This window comes from Triticum dicoccoides, chromosome 1B (assembly GCF_002162155.2).
Source record: "Triticum dicoccoides isolate Atlit2015 ecotype Zavitan chromosome 1B, WEW_v2.0, whole genome shotgun sequence".
In the NCBI taxonomy this organism is placed as follows: Eukaryota; Viridiplantae; Streptophyta; class Magnoliopsida; order Poales; family Poaceae; genus Triticum; species Triticum dicoccoides.
The window spans coordinates 303,991,784-304,009,799 of NC_041381.1; the positions used below are offsets into that span (position 1 = coordinate 303,991,784).

The 18,016-nt window shown below is 44.4% G+C and overlaps 1 protein-coding gene and 1 pseudogene across 1 annotated transcript; one reads left to right on the top strand and one right to left on the bottom strand.

Moving 5' to 3' along the window:
- Window positions 1-647: 647 nt before the first annotated feature.
- On the bottom strand, window positions 648-2,428 carry LOC119332105 (rubisco accumulation factor 1, chloroplastic-like). Its single transcript, XM_037605278.1, has one exon. The coding sequence runs from the start codon at window positions 2,327-2,329 to the stop codon at window positions 911-913; it is 1,419 nt and encodes a 472-aa protein (XP_037461175.1). The 5' UTR covers window positions 2,330-2,428; the 3' UTR covers window positions 648-910.
- A 239-nt stretch (window positions 2,429-2,667) lies between these two features.
- The window catches only part of LOC119332115, a 16,814-nt pseudogene continuing 1,465 nt past the window's right edge, over window positions 2,668-18,016 (top strand).

Consider the following 18,016-nt stretch of genomic DNA (forward strand, 5'->3'; position numbering starts at 1 on the left):
CGGCATTGGGGGCCGCAGCCGCCGGCGACGGCGGAGAGGACGGGGCGGCGGGAGCCGGGGAGGCGCAGGCGACTGGAGCACTGGCGAGGGCATCGGACGCCGCGGCCGGGGGCGCGTCGCCACGGGCCGCCATCAGCAACGTTCTTTCAAAATTCTCAGACATCAATATCTAGGAAAACACCATCACAAGAGTAATCCCTGCATGGTTTATCATGAAACTAGCATGGAATCTAGATCAGTAGCATAAGATCATCAATGGTTTTACGGAGAAATAGCAGGAGACGAACAAAGAAGAGGCTCTTGCTCCCATTATATGGTTTTGCCCCTTGCAGCCGTAGTAGTTACGAAGTAGTTTGAGTCCCTACTCATGTTTTCTCAATGCATCTCGGTCTCATGCAGGATTACTACACCATCTACTATCTTCCGTCCTTGCATGAAGGCCGTTTGAAATGGACGGACAATATGACCAGCTATCGAGTTTAACCTACTCGTAGCCACTCTGATGAAAATCTTAGAGCTAATATTAAGGAGTGGCATATGGGTCGGAACCGCTGAATCCATTCAGCCTCCTTAATATGAGTAATATCATTATTGCGCCGTCTTATCTTTGATTCAGACTCGGGGACTCAAATACTCGTCCGGGTACATAAGATGGAAGTATGCAATTGATAAATCGTGTTTTGTAAGAATAATATGCGTGTATCTAACCAGCTGATTCAGCAAATATAAGCACTGACAGCAGTAGCAGCATCTAAAGCACTGCACCTGCCAAATTTCCTACGACTTGCAGAACAAAGAAGGAAAATTGCATTCTCTTATTCATGTACTGCTGTGAAGAGAAGCGGGGAAACCTTTTTACCAAACGAAAACGAAAACGAAAGCATGTGCCAAAAACCCTCTCTAAAACTCTTTAGTCCCACTCGTCGCCGACGATGATGTCTTCCTCGTCTTTGGGTGGCCGGACGACGGTCACCACCTCCGCTGCGGCCTGGCTAATGCCTTCCTCCAACAACTTCTTGCCCCTCTCCACCACCAGCTTCCCTCCCTTCTCCAGCACGTATATCCCCTCGTCCACCACCTCCTTCCGTTTCCGGTCGGCCACCACCAGCACTCTCTCGTTCTCCGCCGACCGCCACGGCATCACCCGCCCGTCCGCCAACTCGATCACCACCGCCTCGTCGGCCACCGCCATGACGGGGGCCCAGCCCGGCAGCACGGCCCAGCGCGCCCACCCCTTGTCCACCTCCACGATGCCGAGGTCCGCGTCCGTCTGGCTCCTCCTCGGCGCGAGGTCCACGGCCTTGACGCCGTCTGTTTCTTTTACCACCGGCAGCAGCAGCACGATGGACGCCTCAGAGATCTCGCCGTACATGAGCCGCACCACCGGCACCGCGGGCCGTGCGTCGACTTCGGCCTCGAGCTCCTCCACCTCCTCTCCGGCGGCCTTCTTGATGGCCCTCTCAATCTCGAGCTCCACCCGCGCCCTGGCCGACTCGGTCTCGACCACGTCGAGCGAGCGCTCGAGCTCGGGGATGCGGTCCTCGTTGGCGATGGCCTCCCGGGACAGCCGGAAGCGCGCGTACGCGAGGCAGTCGCCGGCGGAGTGCCTGTCGAAGGCGTCCCATCCTTCGTCGCCGCGGCGCTGCGGGAAGTCCTTCATGGAGCGCGCGAGCTCGCGCACGCCCTTGGACTCGAGGCGCCTCTCGATGGTGTGCTTGGTGGCGACGATGCGCTGGCGGGCGTTGAGGAAGCGGAGCTCGTACAGGAGGTCGGGCCCGCCGTAGGAGTCGAAGTAGTGTAGGAGATCGTCGGGGAAGTCGTCGTAGATGAGGGAGTCGCGGACCTGGGAGGCGACGACGAGGCGGTTTTGCTCGACGCCGGACATGCCGGTGGCCTCCTCGATGGAGGCCGGGGTGAAGCCCTCGCGGGAGAGGGAGGAGATGAGGGGCGCGTACTCGTACCAGCGGCCCATGCGGTCGCGGAGCACGGCGAGGCGCTCAGTGAGGTCGAGGTTGCGGTAGTTCTCCGGCAGGGGGTTAGGCGGCGGGTGGAAGGGCTGGTACAGCTGGCCCGGCGGGGCCGTCGGTGGCGGGGTGCGGGGGAGCATTCCACCGCCACCGCCACCGCCGCGGCCGCCGCCTCCGCCGCTGCCAGGGAGGATGAGCTTGCCGCCGTTCGGGGGGCTGCCCCGGGGCCCACCGCCTCCGGGGAGGATGAGTGCGGCGATGGTGTAGGTGCATCGACGGCGGCGGTGGTGGGCGGTGGAGAGGGGCTTGCGGTGGCGCGGGCCGGTAGAGGCCGCCGGGTGGGGGTGGGAGACGGAGAGCATGGTGGTGATAAGGTGAAGGGAGGAGCGCAGAGGAAGCAGGGGAGCTTATCTCATCTGCTCTCGTCTCGGGGAGGGAATGGCAGAGGAACGGGGTTCGGTTAAGTCGTTGATTCGGGCCTGAACGCGCCAAATTCAACCGGTCCGCGGACCATCGCACGGCTCTAACCACCAGAACGGAGCCGATTACCGCCATAACACCGGGTTTTGGGGTCACCAGCATCCGCCTGGGAAGGCATTAGATCCGTATAAACTAGCGCGACCAAGACTAGTGCTGTGTGGCACTGCTCGCCGTCGCTTTCCCCCACCTCCTTTTCCCCACGCGGTAGCGGTACAAGAAGAATAAAGGCCTTGTGGAAAAAAAAAGACACTGAAAGCCCAACCCTCCCATCCTCTCTTCTCCTCTTCCTCCAGTCTCCCGATCTCCGCAGCAGTCACGAGGGTTTAGAGCTCGTAGGGTTCACGCCTTGCGTTGTGCACTGTGCTGTGGTGCCAGGTAGGTTGTGGACTTGGCGGGCCTGGTCGCGTGCAGTGCGCCGTCCCACTCCCATGGCGGCGCCGTGGTGGGCGGCGGCGCTGGTGACGCTGGGCGTCGTAGGGTTGGCGGCGGGTCCCCGGGGTTGCGCCGCGCAGCCGGTGGTGCTGACCAGCTACGCCCAGCCCAAGCTCTCGCTCAGGCCCTACGACTGGACCTACCTGCGCGGTGAGAGATTGAGTCGCTGCTGCTGCTTGCTTGGGTTTAACCTGTTGTTACTATACTACTACTAGTATATTACTACTATATTAAAATAGTGTGACCGATCTGTGTCGCAGAATCCCTCTCTTCTTCGTTTTTACCTTTCTCCGGAGATTAAATGCTCGTTTGATACCAGATTCTGTGTGGTTTACCATTTCCTCGCGCCCCGACCCTTGGGCTGGGAGAATTTTCATGTGCCACGTGCCACGTGTTTGGGTTACTTGAATTTCGAAATTCAACGCCTATGCCTCTGGTTTTACTTTGCCTGCTCCACTGAGTGTTTGCTTGTTAGTAAATACGTATTTCTTTCTCATTGAGGAACAATTGACGCATATAATTCGTATTTGTTTTGACTCATGTATCTAGTAACTATACCTGAATTTGTCCCACGTGGTTTGATTTTTTTTTATCTTTGCTTTCCTTACTAGCAGTTGACTTGCCGGCATCATTTTCTTCTATCACCATGAACTTTGCAACCGACAGAGATATTGTAAGTGAAAGACTCTGGTCTTCTTCTGTGAGTTATATTACTCTACTTTTTTTCCTCACAATAATAGTACTGTAATTTGTTTATGTGTGGGTGAGCTATGCTGGCTTGTCTTCTCAGAGTGGAGTGGCAATGTTGGTGACTAAAAAAATGCTTCATCACTAGCAGACAGCAATACTAGCTGAACAATCAAGACATTATGTTCTTTTCATGCTCGTCCTAGTTCACGTTATACATACGTATTTCAAGATGTTGAGACCGCTTATGTATAAAGGGCCTTTGGAATGCAGAGATATGAATAACATAGGATCGAGATATAATGGCTTGTTTGTCTCAAAAAAAGAAGAAGATATAATGGCTTGTTGAATGCTGCAGAAACGCAAACACATAAATTTACAAATATGGTTATTTAGAAATATGCTAGATGTAAGATTCTTTCCATGAGGTCTATGTTCGAGTTAAAATCCCTCCAAAATTCCTGTGGATTGAGCCATTCTGTAGGTATTTCACTGGATTCCTGCATGCTCATTCCTTTGTTCTAAATTAAAATTTCCTACGCCATTCCAATCCTCCAAAATCTCTATAATCGAAAAATGCCTTAAGTGTCCATCTACAATTTGTACATAGTCCAAATTTTTTTATATCATGCTTTCAAGACAATGCGATGATGGAAGGGTGATCAATATGTTTTTTACCCCCCCCCCCCTTCCCTGTATAGCATCGTAAATATTTTGTACACCATTAAATATTTATACACTGCCGGAGTCTTCCATACTGGCCTGTCTGGAATGGACGTAATATTTGTGTGGGCATCGGTATTTAGTTCAAATTTGTATGAAATACCGATGGACACACAAATATTACATCAATTTCAAGTAGGTCCTACAGTTTTCCATAAAATAATTACTGGTTTGGTTTAGTTTTACATTTGATAGTTAGTAGAACCTGAATGGTAGAAAAACACTGTAGCTGGATGTTTTGTATGTGCGGTGGTGATCGAATGAAACAAAAACACCTCTATGCTTCAAATAAAGCTAGGTAGTGATGCATCATGCATTCATGCATGACATTGTGAGCTGAAAGATTCTGTTTTTTGAACCTTTTAAATTTTAACAGCATTACTTGTTTATTCCCTATTTTTGAGCATAGGTGCAAACCGACTTATGCACAGCTTGTGCAATGTTTCTTTAAATAATGCAGCCCAGGGAGCACTTAAAAGATCTTCCGAAAAGTGATCTTGCTATCATCTGTTTGATGATTGCCAACCCTCCTATTCCTGATACATCTGATTATTATTTGGACAATTTATGTGAGTGCCATATACATTTTCTCATGTGATGACATACTTTACTACTTTATCTATTTTAACAATCTTGTATACCTACACAATTGCGGTGAACTAGTTGAAGATGTGCTATATACGGTTCATGACCATAGTCTTCAAACTGAAAGTGATCTAACTTGTACTAAAATATTGTGAAGCCAATCATATTTGATGCTATTATTTTGCTTGAAAGTCCATCACGAATTTATTGCAATGAGTGAGAAAATTAAAACAATGATGTAACAGGTAGATAAAAATTTCAAGATACTGCAGTTATGAAAAGTGAAGGCTGAAGTAGCTAAGATGCTAATAAAGTGGTGTGTATTTTTCTTCCATCTGGATAGCTATATCTTGTGCTGCCATTTTTCTCGGGGAAAAAAAAAGAGGAGCATATTTGTGCTGCCATCTAGTCTGTAGTTTTTCTGAAACAGTAGCATGCCACTTGTTTCTTCTAGATGAGGAGTATATTTGTCAAAAAGACACTGATTTGTAAGCATTCTTCTAGCAGGTTAGCTTTATATGTTCTTTTGATCCTAGCCTAATATTTCGTTTTTACTTAACTTTCTGATTAAACTAATTTTGACAGGAAGGTTCTTTATTGCAGTATCAAACTTTCTTGCTGTTGGATCTTTTGGCAATACGAATAACCAATCAAATCTGGCTCAGTGCATACCATTTCAGAAGAACACAACTATAGTGTTAACAAATGGCCAGGTTAATTATCCTGATGCTCTGACAGTCTGACTTACAAAGCAATATGTCGCAGGCCCTTGTTTGTAGTACCACAACAACTGCAGCAATGCTACCAAAGATGTAGGATTGGTAGTTCATGTTGGGTTACTTGTACTATTATATATATATATCGCCATCACATGTAAACTAATGGTGACATTTAGATGTTCACCTCTCCTAGTACAGAAACAGGTTAAATAATGAGGAATGCGAATTTTCAGTAGGATTTAATGGCACTTGATCCAATTCAAGTTTCAGTACCACCAAGTAATGCCTGCTCCTGCCATTCTTGTTGAATCCAGCCATGCTATGTGCTAGCGGTCCTGTGCTTTTTCAAGTCAAGTTTCAATTATCGCCTGTTGACACCATATTTAATATTTACTTGTGTTATCCGTTAGCATTGTATGAAAAATTCTCAAATTGCTTTATTTTCTAGAAATATTCACCTCCAAGACACACTGGTAGTCCGTTGGGGAACTAGAACTGAGTCTAGTATGATTACTCAATGTAGAACATAATCTTAAATAGAAATGTCAATAGTTTCTTGCATGCTTCCATTTGTTGAAGACTTGAAGTATTACCCAACAACAGATTAAAGCTTTTTACCTGCTTGGTGCATCTGGCTCATTATGGCATATGACATATTAGAACCATTAGGTCCTCTGACTTTGAGACCTAGTTTGTGCAAATTTAAGATCATAAATTGCAGCCCCCGTCAAGTCCACAGCATAGGCATGTGGAGCCTCCACCAGAGGGGGGATGTCGAAGTATGCTCACCTTTCCGTAATGGCTTAAGCTTTTGACTGAACTTCTTGGTGCATGAAGCAAAATACCATGGACCGGTAATCTGTAATCTCGTGTAACACTGCAGGGTCCAAATACATCTTAACTTTTGGTTTCTATCCTTGCTTTGCCCAAAAGGTTTAACCTTAGCATGGGTTGCTCCTTTGGCGTTACTTGCACATTATTCAGCAATAGGCTTAAGCTGGTGTAGCACCGAGTATCCTAATTTTAAGTGCAAGGGATGTACGTTATCTTCTGATGTATTAGCTATACACCATATTAAGAAATTATGAGGACTTCTAATGTACTGGCCTTCGGTATGTGCAGATATCGCCAGGGATTTGGTACATTGGTTACTTTAATGGCCTTGGACCTGCTCGACTAAAAGGCGACATGTTCAACAGTTAGGTGTGGCGGAGATGCGTATGTTGAGATGGATGTGTGGCCACACGAGGAAGGATCGAGTCCGGAATGATGATATACGAGATAGAGTTGGGGTAGCACCAATTGAGGAGAAGCTTGTCCAACATCGTTTGAGATGGTTTGGGCATATTCAGCGCAGGCCTCCAGAAGCTCCAGTGCATAGCGGACGGCTAAAGCGTGCGGAGAATGTCAAGAGAGGGCGGGGTCGACCGATTTTGACATGGGAGGAGTCCGTTAAGAGAGACCTGAAGGATTGGAGTATCGACAAAGAGCTAGCTATGGACAGGGGTGCGTGGAAGCTTGCTATCCATGTGCCAGAGCCATGAGTTGGTTGCGAGATCTTATGGGTTTCACCTCTAGCCTACCCCAACTTGTTTGGGACTAAAGGCTTTGTTGTTGTTGTTGTTGTTGTTGGACCTGCTCGCACACAATCAAAGATGGTACGTTCAGTCCAGATTAGGGCATGCCCTGTGCTGCATAATTATTAACTTTATAATTCCGCCATGTGGCATAATTACGTAATGCACAACTTGAATCTTGATAATTATACCTTTTCAGATTAGCCGAGGGAGAGCACTATCAGTGAGCACTAGCATTACGGTAGAAGGATGTCCTACTTCAGCACTATGGGGACCCTACTGCAACCAAACTATTGAAACTATTGCTTGTTCTCAGTTTTCAAGATATAACAACTCAAGAGATCTTCTAGGTCTGACTATCAATACCCGCAAAATATTGAAAACTAAAGAAAATACTAGACGTACCAGCTTCTTATCAAGGTCGAACCATCCAATAGGACATCAACTCGAGTCCAATGGTACTAGCGTAATGGGAGTGGAGAATTTGATCACTTGTGCCATTTCAAATGACTCACTATGCCTCAGGCAAGGCGATATAAAGTTTTACTTCTTGGATATAGTCAACCAAGCACTGCAATTTGAAATTACAGCTACAAATTTTAGATTATCCCAAAGTGCATCCTTAATCTGTTATCTGCGCTGCAACGCCTTACCTCAGAGAGATTGGCACGATTATTCAGGTGATATTAGCAGTGCTCCCGTGGTTATAAAGCTGCCAAATATTGGACGATGGTATATCGCAATTGAGATTCTGAACAAAACACAGATGAGAAATACAACCGCACCTATGCTGGATACAATTTGTTTCTCATTTGATTGGCAAGTAACTGGATGTCTGAACGGAAAAACTGGAACCAACTGTTCATGGGAAGCATATGTGCTACAGGTAGGTTGAGTAATTGACAGAGATGCACATTCTGTATGATTTTTAGTGCATACACTTCCATCTTTTAACTGGATGTCTGAAGGGGAGCCTTGGCACAGCGGTAAAGCTGTTGCCTTGTGACCATGTGGTCATGGGTTCGAGTCCTGGAACCAGCCTCTCGCAGAAATGTAGGGAAAGGCTGCATGACGTGCACTGGGCTGCCCTTTTAGCCTTGTACCTAACTACCAAGATAAACATAGCCGTGGCAAAGACTGGGTCGATCTTTGTGTTGGCCAGTTAACGGTGTAGTGGCAGCTAAATAATGGTGCCTACCTTCTTTAAAACTGTAGTGGGTTTACCTCTTTCCCTTCTGTTACAGCATCTTTGAAATAAATGAAATTTTTAGTTTGCCTAGAATCTGTTTAATTACTGCCGTGCAGGTTGATGTGTTACTTTCATGGTAATTCCTGTCTTTTGGTCATGAAAATTATGCAGTAAATGAATCAAGGCAGAATGATTAGTTCGAGAAGCTAAACAAGAACAAAATAGTTACTTATCACCAGCATTTGTGGGATTAGCCAATGTTGTAAATCTCACTGCTTAATATCAGATTAATGTTGAATTCGAAAATGTCATATATTTTTTAATGCAAGGAGTACTGGATATACATCCTGGACGTTATCCAATAATCTCATGTGCTTGCATTTATTTTTTGCAAAGTAGATTTTATTTATTATGGTGCTGCAAATCTCAACGTCTCCTGTTGAGATAAAGCCAGCATGTTGCCACCCAAGGCGGGACACTAGATTGATCTCTTAATTTTAGTTATTACTGCAATTTAAGACTTTTGAGAGTGGTATGTGCACTCTTTGTTTTTATGAACTTCACTTCTTAGTAGGCGTCTTTATTAATTACATATTGTTTACATGCAGAGAGTTCCTAAAAGAAATCCTTCTGTTCCTTTTGAGTCATATTATGTTCCTACTGATGAGAGGGCATTGCTGGAATATAGTCACTTCTCGCTCGAAAAGTTCTTAACCAACTCATCCTTTGAGCAATTTTCATGGACTTATTTCTTTTTGGATGTTCCCCAAGGTTCAGCAGGTGCACTTATTCATGTCCAGCTAAAGTCAGATAAAGAATTGAATTATGAGCTGTACTCAAAATATGGTGGTCTACCATCAAATGATAGTTGGGATTATTACGTAAGCAGGACAAGCAGCAGTAACGGTTCAGTATTCTATTCGCTACAGAATTCCACGGATTCAGACATGGATCTATCTATTTTCTATGCCAAGGAGGGAACTTGGTGCTTCGGAGTCAAGCATCCAAATTATACTTCAAATTCTCAGACATATATGTCTATATCTCTTCAGGGATGCCATAGAAATTGTAATCAGAAAGGTGTTTGTCATGCTTCAGTTAATGAAAGCGGGTTAACATTCTACAGGTAAATAAATCCTCAAGGTTTCCCCTGCTATTTGGATGCATTTGCATTTGTATGCCCTGTATATGTTTGGTACAGTACTTAACAAAAAAAAAGTAATTGTTTCTAGCTACTGTGATAATTCTTAAAGATTTGTTTCTTCTCATTCAACAGCTTCTGCACGTGTGATCGTGATCATGGTGGGTTCGATTGCAGTGATGAATTAGTTTCACCTAATGGTAAGTCTCATGTTTAGTTTTGAAATTTCAGTGTGCCAGTGATTTTACAGTAGAAGATTCTTCTCCATATAAATGATGAACAATACTTCAACCAGCTACTACTGTTAGTAGTCAATTATTGATGTAGTCTTTTGACTCATTTCCTCGGCAGTGCATTTTATATTTATCAAGAGAAACGTTGAAAATGTGCGTATGAAATTCTTCAATCATTTAAACATTAACATGGGCTATGTTTGGGCACTCTAAGGTAACTGATTCTTAGGAAGTTTGCATTCAATAAAATAATATGTACAAGTAAGCAAGTAGCCATACAGTAGTGTAATGTTACTGAAATAATATGTACAAGTGTCAAGTAAGCAAGTAGGCCAAATGTTTCCTACCATCCAGTGGCAGTTACCTTCATGTGAGTTTTGTATATTGTATGTAGAATCTGTCAAACCAGAGAGTATGTACGTGTAGTATGTAGTATGTAAGAATGTTTTGGTAGTATATATACCACTTTTTAGGTAGTATTTTTGTATATTATTTTATACATACAAATATGAAGGTCCTCCGCCGACGACGCGCCAACGATTTGTTAAAAAATGAACTGGAGGGAGTGAGGTGGGCTGGACATACCAAATAATTGGTGCCCAACCAAACGCGCAGCGATGTCTGGTGAACGACCAATATTTTGGAAGGGCAGCTCATGGATCCCATCCAGACAGCCCCATAATATATCATCCAATAAAGAAACGGTTTGATGTAACCAGTAGATTCTTATTATGTGCCTCACTCTAGTTCCGAACGCTGTCCACAGAATACTCACAAGTTGATGGCAACAAAATGAAAACTTGCCAGATGTAAAGTTTTTTTTTTCTCGAGCACACATATGGCTGAGTTTCATTTTGTAGAAGAAGGCGTCAAAATGACGCAAGGTTTACAAATTGAAACCAAAAGCAAAACGCAAAAAGGTAACCTAGGCGAAGCAAAAGAAAGAAGTAAACCCAAAACCTCTAAACTGTTAGAACCAGACTTGAGGTAGAGAGGGTGAGCTGAACACGGGAGAGTTGGTTTAGCTCCAGCGAGCATCCACAGCTTGGCTTCACACAGGATCAAGTCAACTAAAGCTGAGCAACCAGGTGTGGCGCCATTGACGACGCAGTCATTGCGCAAGGTCCAGCTGTATAGCTGACTATTCAGACTGTAATTATCTTGGCCAGTAAGTCTAATCCATTTTCTTTTATCTGATTCTACAATGGACTCGCATGTTGATAAACTGTGTTAAGTGAACTTCATTTGAGGATCAAAATACAAGAAATAATGAACCAGCATGTGCCTAGTTGTCGGCATATCATGGTATCAATGCAGTTGGAAATTCTTAACATATCAATGCAGGCTGCAGGTTATTTTCAAGGAGAATGTGTTACTTTATGCAATGAATATCACCCTTTTGACAAGTTGTGATGCATCATTTTGCATCTATGCAATAAATTATTAAAATTCTGTATAATATTGGTTATATCTAAATGCAGGGCACATCAGGCAGTCTGTCTTTCTAATCGCATCAAATGCTGCAGCAATTTTACCTGCCTTCTGGGCCCTCCGGCAAAAGGTATACTTGTGCTTCTACTAGCATGATGGACTGAAAAAAAACCTCAATAAGTATGATATTTTGCCTACTGGTCCGCGGTTCTTCCCTTTCTTCAGTGAGGGGGGATTAGCCAACAAAAAATGTGCCTTTTTGGAAAATAGGGAAAAACTTCTGGACATTCGTTAAACCATTTACTTAAATTTGATGACCTAGATATCCACTTTGCAGTTTTATGGATCCTCAATGCAATTTACTGTTTTATTTACATCTATCAGCTGGTGTAAGGAAACTGTCTTATCATTTGGGGATTATTTGTAGTTCATTAGTCATTACACAGAAGTGCTATCTCTGGTTGAACATAAAATTGTTGAATGACCTGTCAGATTTTGAATGAAGGCCTTTGTGCGGTCAGTTGTCTTCATCTCATTTTCAAAACAAGCATCTTATGATCCAATAGGAATATATACACGACTACACGAGTAAAGTATAAAGTTTCATGTTGAACTATGAGGCAAAACATTCTGCAAGTTATGGAGTTAGGGAGAATAACATGATTGTTAACTCAAATAGATGTAGTAGGTCCCAAATGAGAAATGACTGATAAGCTGCTAGATTGTCTTACTGCAAAACCGTGCCTAAACTAGTTCCATATTATTATATCTTGATATTTTTAAAATATTCTCCACATTCAAAAAGCTAAATTTGAGTTTTCTTTTTATATAAACGGAGTAAATTTGCTCAATAACATGGTAACCTTTTTCCCATTGCCACCTAGGCGTTCGCCGAATGGATTCTTTACACGTCTAGTGGAATTTCTAGTGCTTTGTACCATTCATGTGATGTGGGCACCTGGTGCATACTATCTTTTCGTGTATTACAGGTAAGATGCTCATCACATACTGCTAGTTTACATATCATTGACATTTATTGGACCAAGTATCATGGCCATGTGTATTATTATTCTAATACGAGGTAGACCACCTTGCACCTTCTGGTTGACAGTCAACTTCAGTTTAGGAAAAGGTCCAAGAGGAACACGAGCATAATTTATAAGTTTACATGTAGTTGCATCCAATGAATCTATATTTTTAGCATGCAGGCCCTCGGTGCATGAACTCGTGCAATCATGTATACCTAATTAGTTTACATAATAACATTGATGTATCCTAACGTATAGGCTTCTACTGTATCATAATAACATCGATACAACAACAACAACAAAGCCTTTAGTCCCAAACAAGTTGGGGTAGGCTAGAGGTGAAACCCATAAGATCTCGCAACCAACTCATGGTTCTGGCACATGGATAGCAAGTTCCCACGCACCCCTGTCCATGGCTTGTTCTTTGGTGATACTCCAGTCCTTAAGATCTCTCTTTACGGACTCCTCCCATGTCAAGTTCGGTCTACCCCGACCTCTCTTGGCATTATCAACACGCTTTAGTCGTCCACTATGCACTGGAGCTTCTGGAGGCCTGCGCTGAATATGCCCAAACCATCTAAGACGATGTTGGACAAGCTTCTCTTCAATCGGTGCTACCCCTATCTCGTATTTTTCATTCTGGACCCAGTCCTTCCTTGTGTGGCCACACATCCATCTCAACATGCGCATCTCCGCGACACCTAACTGTTGAACATGTCTCCTTTTAGTCGGCCAACACTCAGCGCCATACAACATTGCGGGTCGAATCGCCGTCCTATAGGACCTGCCTTTTAGCTTTTGTGGCACTCTCTTGTCACAGAGAACGCTAGAAGCTTGGTGCCACTTCATCCATCTGGCTTTGATTCGATGGTTCACATCTTCATTGTTATCTCCATCCTTCTGCAGCATTGACCCCAAGTATCGAAAGGTGTCCTTCTGAGGCACCACCTGCCCATCAAGGCTAACCTCCTCTTCGTGCCTAGTAGTACTAAAACCGACCTCGTGTACTCGGTTTTAGCTCTACTAAGTCTAAAACCTTTTGATACACAATTTTTTTATTTAATGCAATCCTAATAAATTGAAAGCTGATGGATGAAGTTGGAAGTAAGGAACATGATGGCAGTTTCGTTGTGACAAATAGAAGTGAATGCAGCATTATTTTTCCTGGTTGATGCTAGTGCACCCTTTTTCATGGCGATTAATTGGTTTAACATGGAGGGACAAGCATTTTATAGTGAGGTACTGTTATGGACCTTGGTCCAAAACAGGGGGATTTGGGAAGAATTAAGGTCCGAAGACCAAGGATAGGGCACTTGCCCTATTCATTCCAGAGGCAGGGCTTGTACCTGTTATGGAAGAGAGGCTTTGAGGCTTATTGGAATCTTTTGATTTTTGATTGATTGATTAATAAAAACTGTAGCACACTAGTCCTTCATGTAGGATGACTAACTTGATCCACATGTTGCAAAGATAATTCAGACCTAAGGTCTCTCATGATCTAGCAGATTTCATGTCCGTGTACATCATATGCAGCTATACTACTGCAACTATGTACCACCAGTCATATCCAAAGAACCCCTTTGGGATACCCACAATCTTGTAGATGGCTGTAAGCAAGATACACTTTGTGCACTACAACCCGCTGTATACAGTGGATTTTTTCCCCATTGTTAGATGGTGTTTCAGTGGACAGTAAAACCTCCTTGCTGGGAGGAGCAACATCAAGAGATCACGCAAGTACACAGGAAATGTCTCTCTCAGTACAAACTTGATAAACACATGAAATGCCTCTCTGAATACAAACTCTCATGACATTGTTTCTCCAATCATGAATTTGCTAAAACTAGTTCATAAATATTCCAAGCATCAAGTATCGGATCCTGATACATTAGAAATAAAAACAGCCCCATAAAATGAGTGCCTTCCACAAATTTCAAGTCCAAAATCTTGCAACAAGTTGTCACAGCAAATGTAGGCATCATCCATTGTGCTCCTTGACCCAATATCGCCCATGAGAAAACTGAAAAGTCAATGTCGATTAGTGATCATCCGCAGAGCAATAACATCAGTGTCAGTTAAAGGATCAACAAATTGAAGGAGAGAGAAAAAGACAGAAAATGCTGAACCAAACCATCCATTGACACATACACAAACAAAATTAGAGTTCATTGACATATTTAACAACATTTGGCACCATGAAAACAACATTTGCGGGGCTGCATGCATGATGCATCACTCTGATGCAGAGGCCGGGGGTGATCCTCCTTTTCTAAAAAAATGAAAACAACATTTGCAAGAGAGGCGTCTGCCATTGAATAAACTGAGGCAAATAAGGTATGGTATATATGTGTATTCCTTTCTTTTAGTTTGAAAAAACAATTCAAGAAACATTAGACTAAACCAAATTTAAGGATCCAGATTAGCACTTTCCATTTTAAATGTATGTTCCCTGTGAAGACACAAGGCTAAATCCAAAAAACTCAGAACAAAAACATAAGTAGAAAATATATGCAGCATCTGAGATGAAAAATATATGATCTTTTACAAAAAGAACAAAAAACAAATTACCAAGATTTGCTACAACTGCGACATCTGAGTACACAACTGTTGAAATCTCCTTTCATTAGATAATTAAGTAATTAAGCACATGAAGAACTGCATGCTGTTAATTAACATGGAAATGATATACAGGCTGCAGCACAGCAGTCAACACTCGCCCGAATATCATAACCAGGAGAACAAATTTTAGAAATTCAATCAGATGTACAAATTCTTAGTAACAATTTTCACTGTCATTGTGTCTTCCATCTTGCATTTTTTTAGAACTTCCCATTTTGCAGCTAGGACAATAATTTGTTTGGGGTTGTATTTTACGCCCAGTTTGGTCCCAATACCAGACTTCCAAACGGACCTTAACAGATACAGCTGTATGCAAGTAGTTAATAAACTACAGAAATGCTTAAAAACTGACACCAGATTCTTAAGATTTCCCAGCGAACGCCCAGAATTGCCATGCGAAAACAGATAAAATTGCCATGATGTTGCAAGGGATTTGCCATGCTCTAAAGCAAAAATTGCTGTGTAGTACAAAAAATAGAAAAATTGCCACGCTGCGCAGAGTAATTGACATGCGTTCGATCGGTATCTGCGGGTCCTAAGGGCGTTCCCTGGGACTGCTTAAAAAACTGACGTTCGCTGGTTAGTGGTGTCCATCAACTAACTCATCTCTATCACACGCCATCCTTAATGGGCATAAATGTTGTCCCAGCCGGCCATAGGGTCCATGCCCATCTGACCTTAACATGCCAAAAGTCCAGTACAAACCTACTTACAAGTGGTCGAGAAAGTTCTCACCACAGAACAATTATATGCGACCTCATGTGCTCCATCTGTTGAGTTAACCTTTATAGTACCCTTTGGGAATCTTGATGTCATGATTGATATATTCATAAAGCATAACTAACACAGTTCTCTAGCAGGCCGTGTATTCTAGTACAGATGGGTTAAGTAGATTTAGAGTAGAGGAAAACTGGGAATGCAATGCCTTGGTTGTATGGTATAACACTTTACCTCTCACCTCCTAGGAGGCTTGTTCTACCTTTTCCATGAATGAAATGCAAAGGTCCTTTGCGTTTTCTCGAAAAAAAAAATCATGTCCTTTGCTGTTTTCTCTGTTCAGCCCGTACACTGTAAAATCTCCCTGGCCCACCCTCCATGACCTCTTAATAGTGTTTACGGCCATCACAATTGTGGGCCTTATCAGCAAAATCACGTTCTTGCGATATTTGAGCTAAAGCCGACAAAATGTGTGTCGCATAACAAGTTTTGCTTGTTTGAAATACTTCTGATACATCATTGGCCATGACCACTGGACTGTCTTGCTTCAGTTTTTGGACTTCTGGCTTTCATTCATGGCTGTTGTTGGTACATTCATATATATGGCTACAATTAAAGAAGCTTCAAAGCGAGCAATGCATACTGGTGTGTTTATTCTGACAGCTATTTTAGCTGCAACTGGTGCCACCAGGTATGGAAGTCACTGCTTAGTTTTCTTTGATCAAGTATCATGGACACTGGGTGCATCAATGTATGATAGTTACCATCTCAGATCTGCCAATATTGGTATTGTCGTTGCTATTGGTTCATTTGGCCTGCTTATTGGATGGATATTGGAATTCTCTACCGCACGAAGATTTGTATGCTGCTCGTGGCGAATTAACCTCAATGTGCCCCATAGGTGTGCTTGCATTCATAGTTTCATGAATATATGTCAGCAGCTAATTTTTGTATCCTCTGTATCTTAATTTCACATGCACACATCATGCTAACACTGTTGTGTTTAGGTTATAGCAATCGCGTCTCCATTATTTCCTTTGGTTGGCTGATGCATTTTTCCTATTGCTGTTCTTTCTTACAGATGGCCAAACCTCGCGGCTTTGTTCTGGAATACTCTGGAGATGCTGAACAAGCGGTTCCGTTGGCTGTATTTACTTTTTGGTTTCATCACATTATCTTTTGCAGCTTTAAGCTGGAAGCTAGAATCAAATAGTAGCTATTGGATTTGGCACAGGTATGGAATCATTTCTTCAGTATTGAAAATGCCACATTATGTATTTTTTGTACAAGTTGTACTAAAGCTGCGACAAGTAATATGGATCGGTGGGAGTACTAAGTTTTGCAAGAGCACAATTTGTAGCATGATGTATATCATCTTGAAGCACAAAAAATACATTTTGAATATAGAGCGAACGCACTCAATTACCGAAAAAGGCTTTCGCCTCGCTTTATATATAAAGCACCGACCGATCACAACCCAGATACAAACGCACGCCAGCACAACACACGCACGCACCCAAGGCAGGATACAACGGCGCTGAGCGCAGCAACACTACCCCTAGTACTACAAGAGCAACTGGAGTCCTCAACCGTGAGCATGCCACCGCGAAGAGATGAAGCCGCCTATGACGAACCGTGTGCTCCAAGGCGGCGCCTTCAGGAAGGTTACGACACTAGAGCGCCGCCACTGCCCGACCCGAGGATCAGAGTTTCCCTTGGAGCAACACGACGGATAATGAGAGCCGCGACGACGCCTTCAAGAAGGGAACGAGCTTCGCTGCCGCCAGTCCATCAGCGGATAGATCAGGTTTTCACCCGAGCCAACACTCACCACCCCAGCGACCACGCCGCCCACACGACCATGGCCATCGGGCAGCACCTAACCACGGGCTCTGCCCATGAGCACCGCAGAACCACCACCAGGGCCGCCACCCCGGCATCCCAGACCCTGACACCACCTTGCTCGAGACCCACCGCAACCCCAACCAAAGATACGGGCGGAAAGGGCCGCCTTTCGTACCCCTGAGCTGCCCCCAACGCCAAAACCCAATAGGTCGGCCAAAACTGGCCTCCATCGACCCGTCCGGGGCACCGGGCGCGAGACGAGGTCGGTCCTGCTGCCGGGTGCGAGACGAGGCCGGTCCTGCTGCCGGGCGCGAGAAGAGGTCGGTCCTGCTGCCGGGCGCGAGACGAGGTCGGTCCTGCTGCCGGGCGCGAGACGAGCGATGGACCATTGTCGGGGGAGGGCCAAACCTTCGACGAAGGTAGCAACTAGACGACGAGGAGAGGACCGAAGGTCAAAACTGGCCGCCTACAGACGAGCCGACGCCGGAAAGCCAGCCGCCGTCCCAGCAGGCCTGCCGAGCTGCCATGATGCCGACACGACGAATGGAAGCCTCCACACCGAGAGAGCCGACCCACCACGCCGCCACCGCCCACAGCCGGAGCAACAACCACGCCGAGCCGCTGCCCCAACCCGCGCCGCCCA

Coding starts and splice junctions, on each gene's coding strand:
- LOC119332105 (XM_037605278.1), bottom strand. CDS start 2,329: ATGCTCTCCGTCTCCCACCCCCACCCGGCGGCCTCTACCGGCCCGCGC.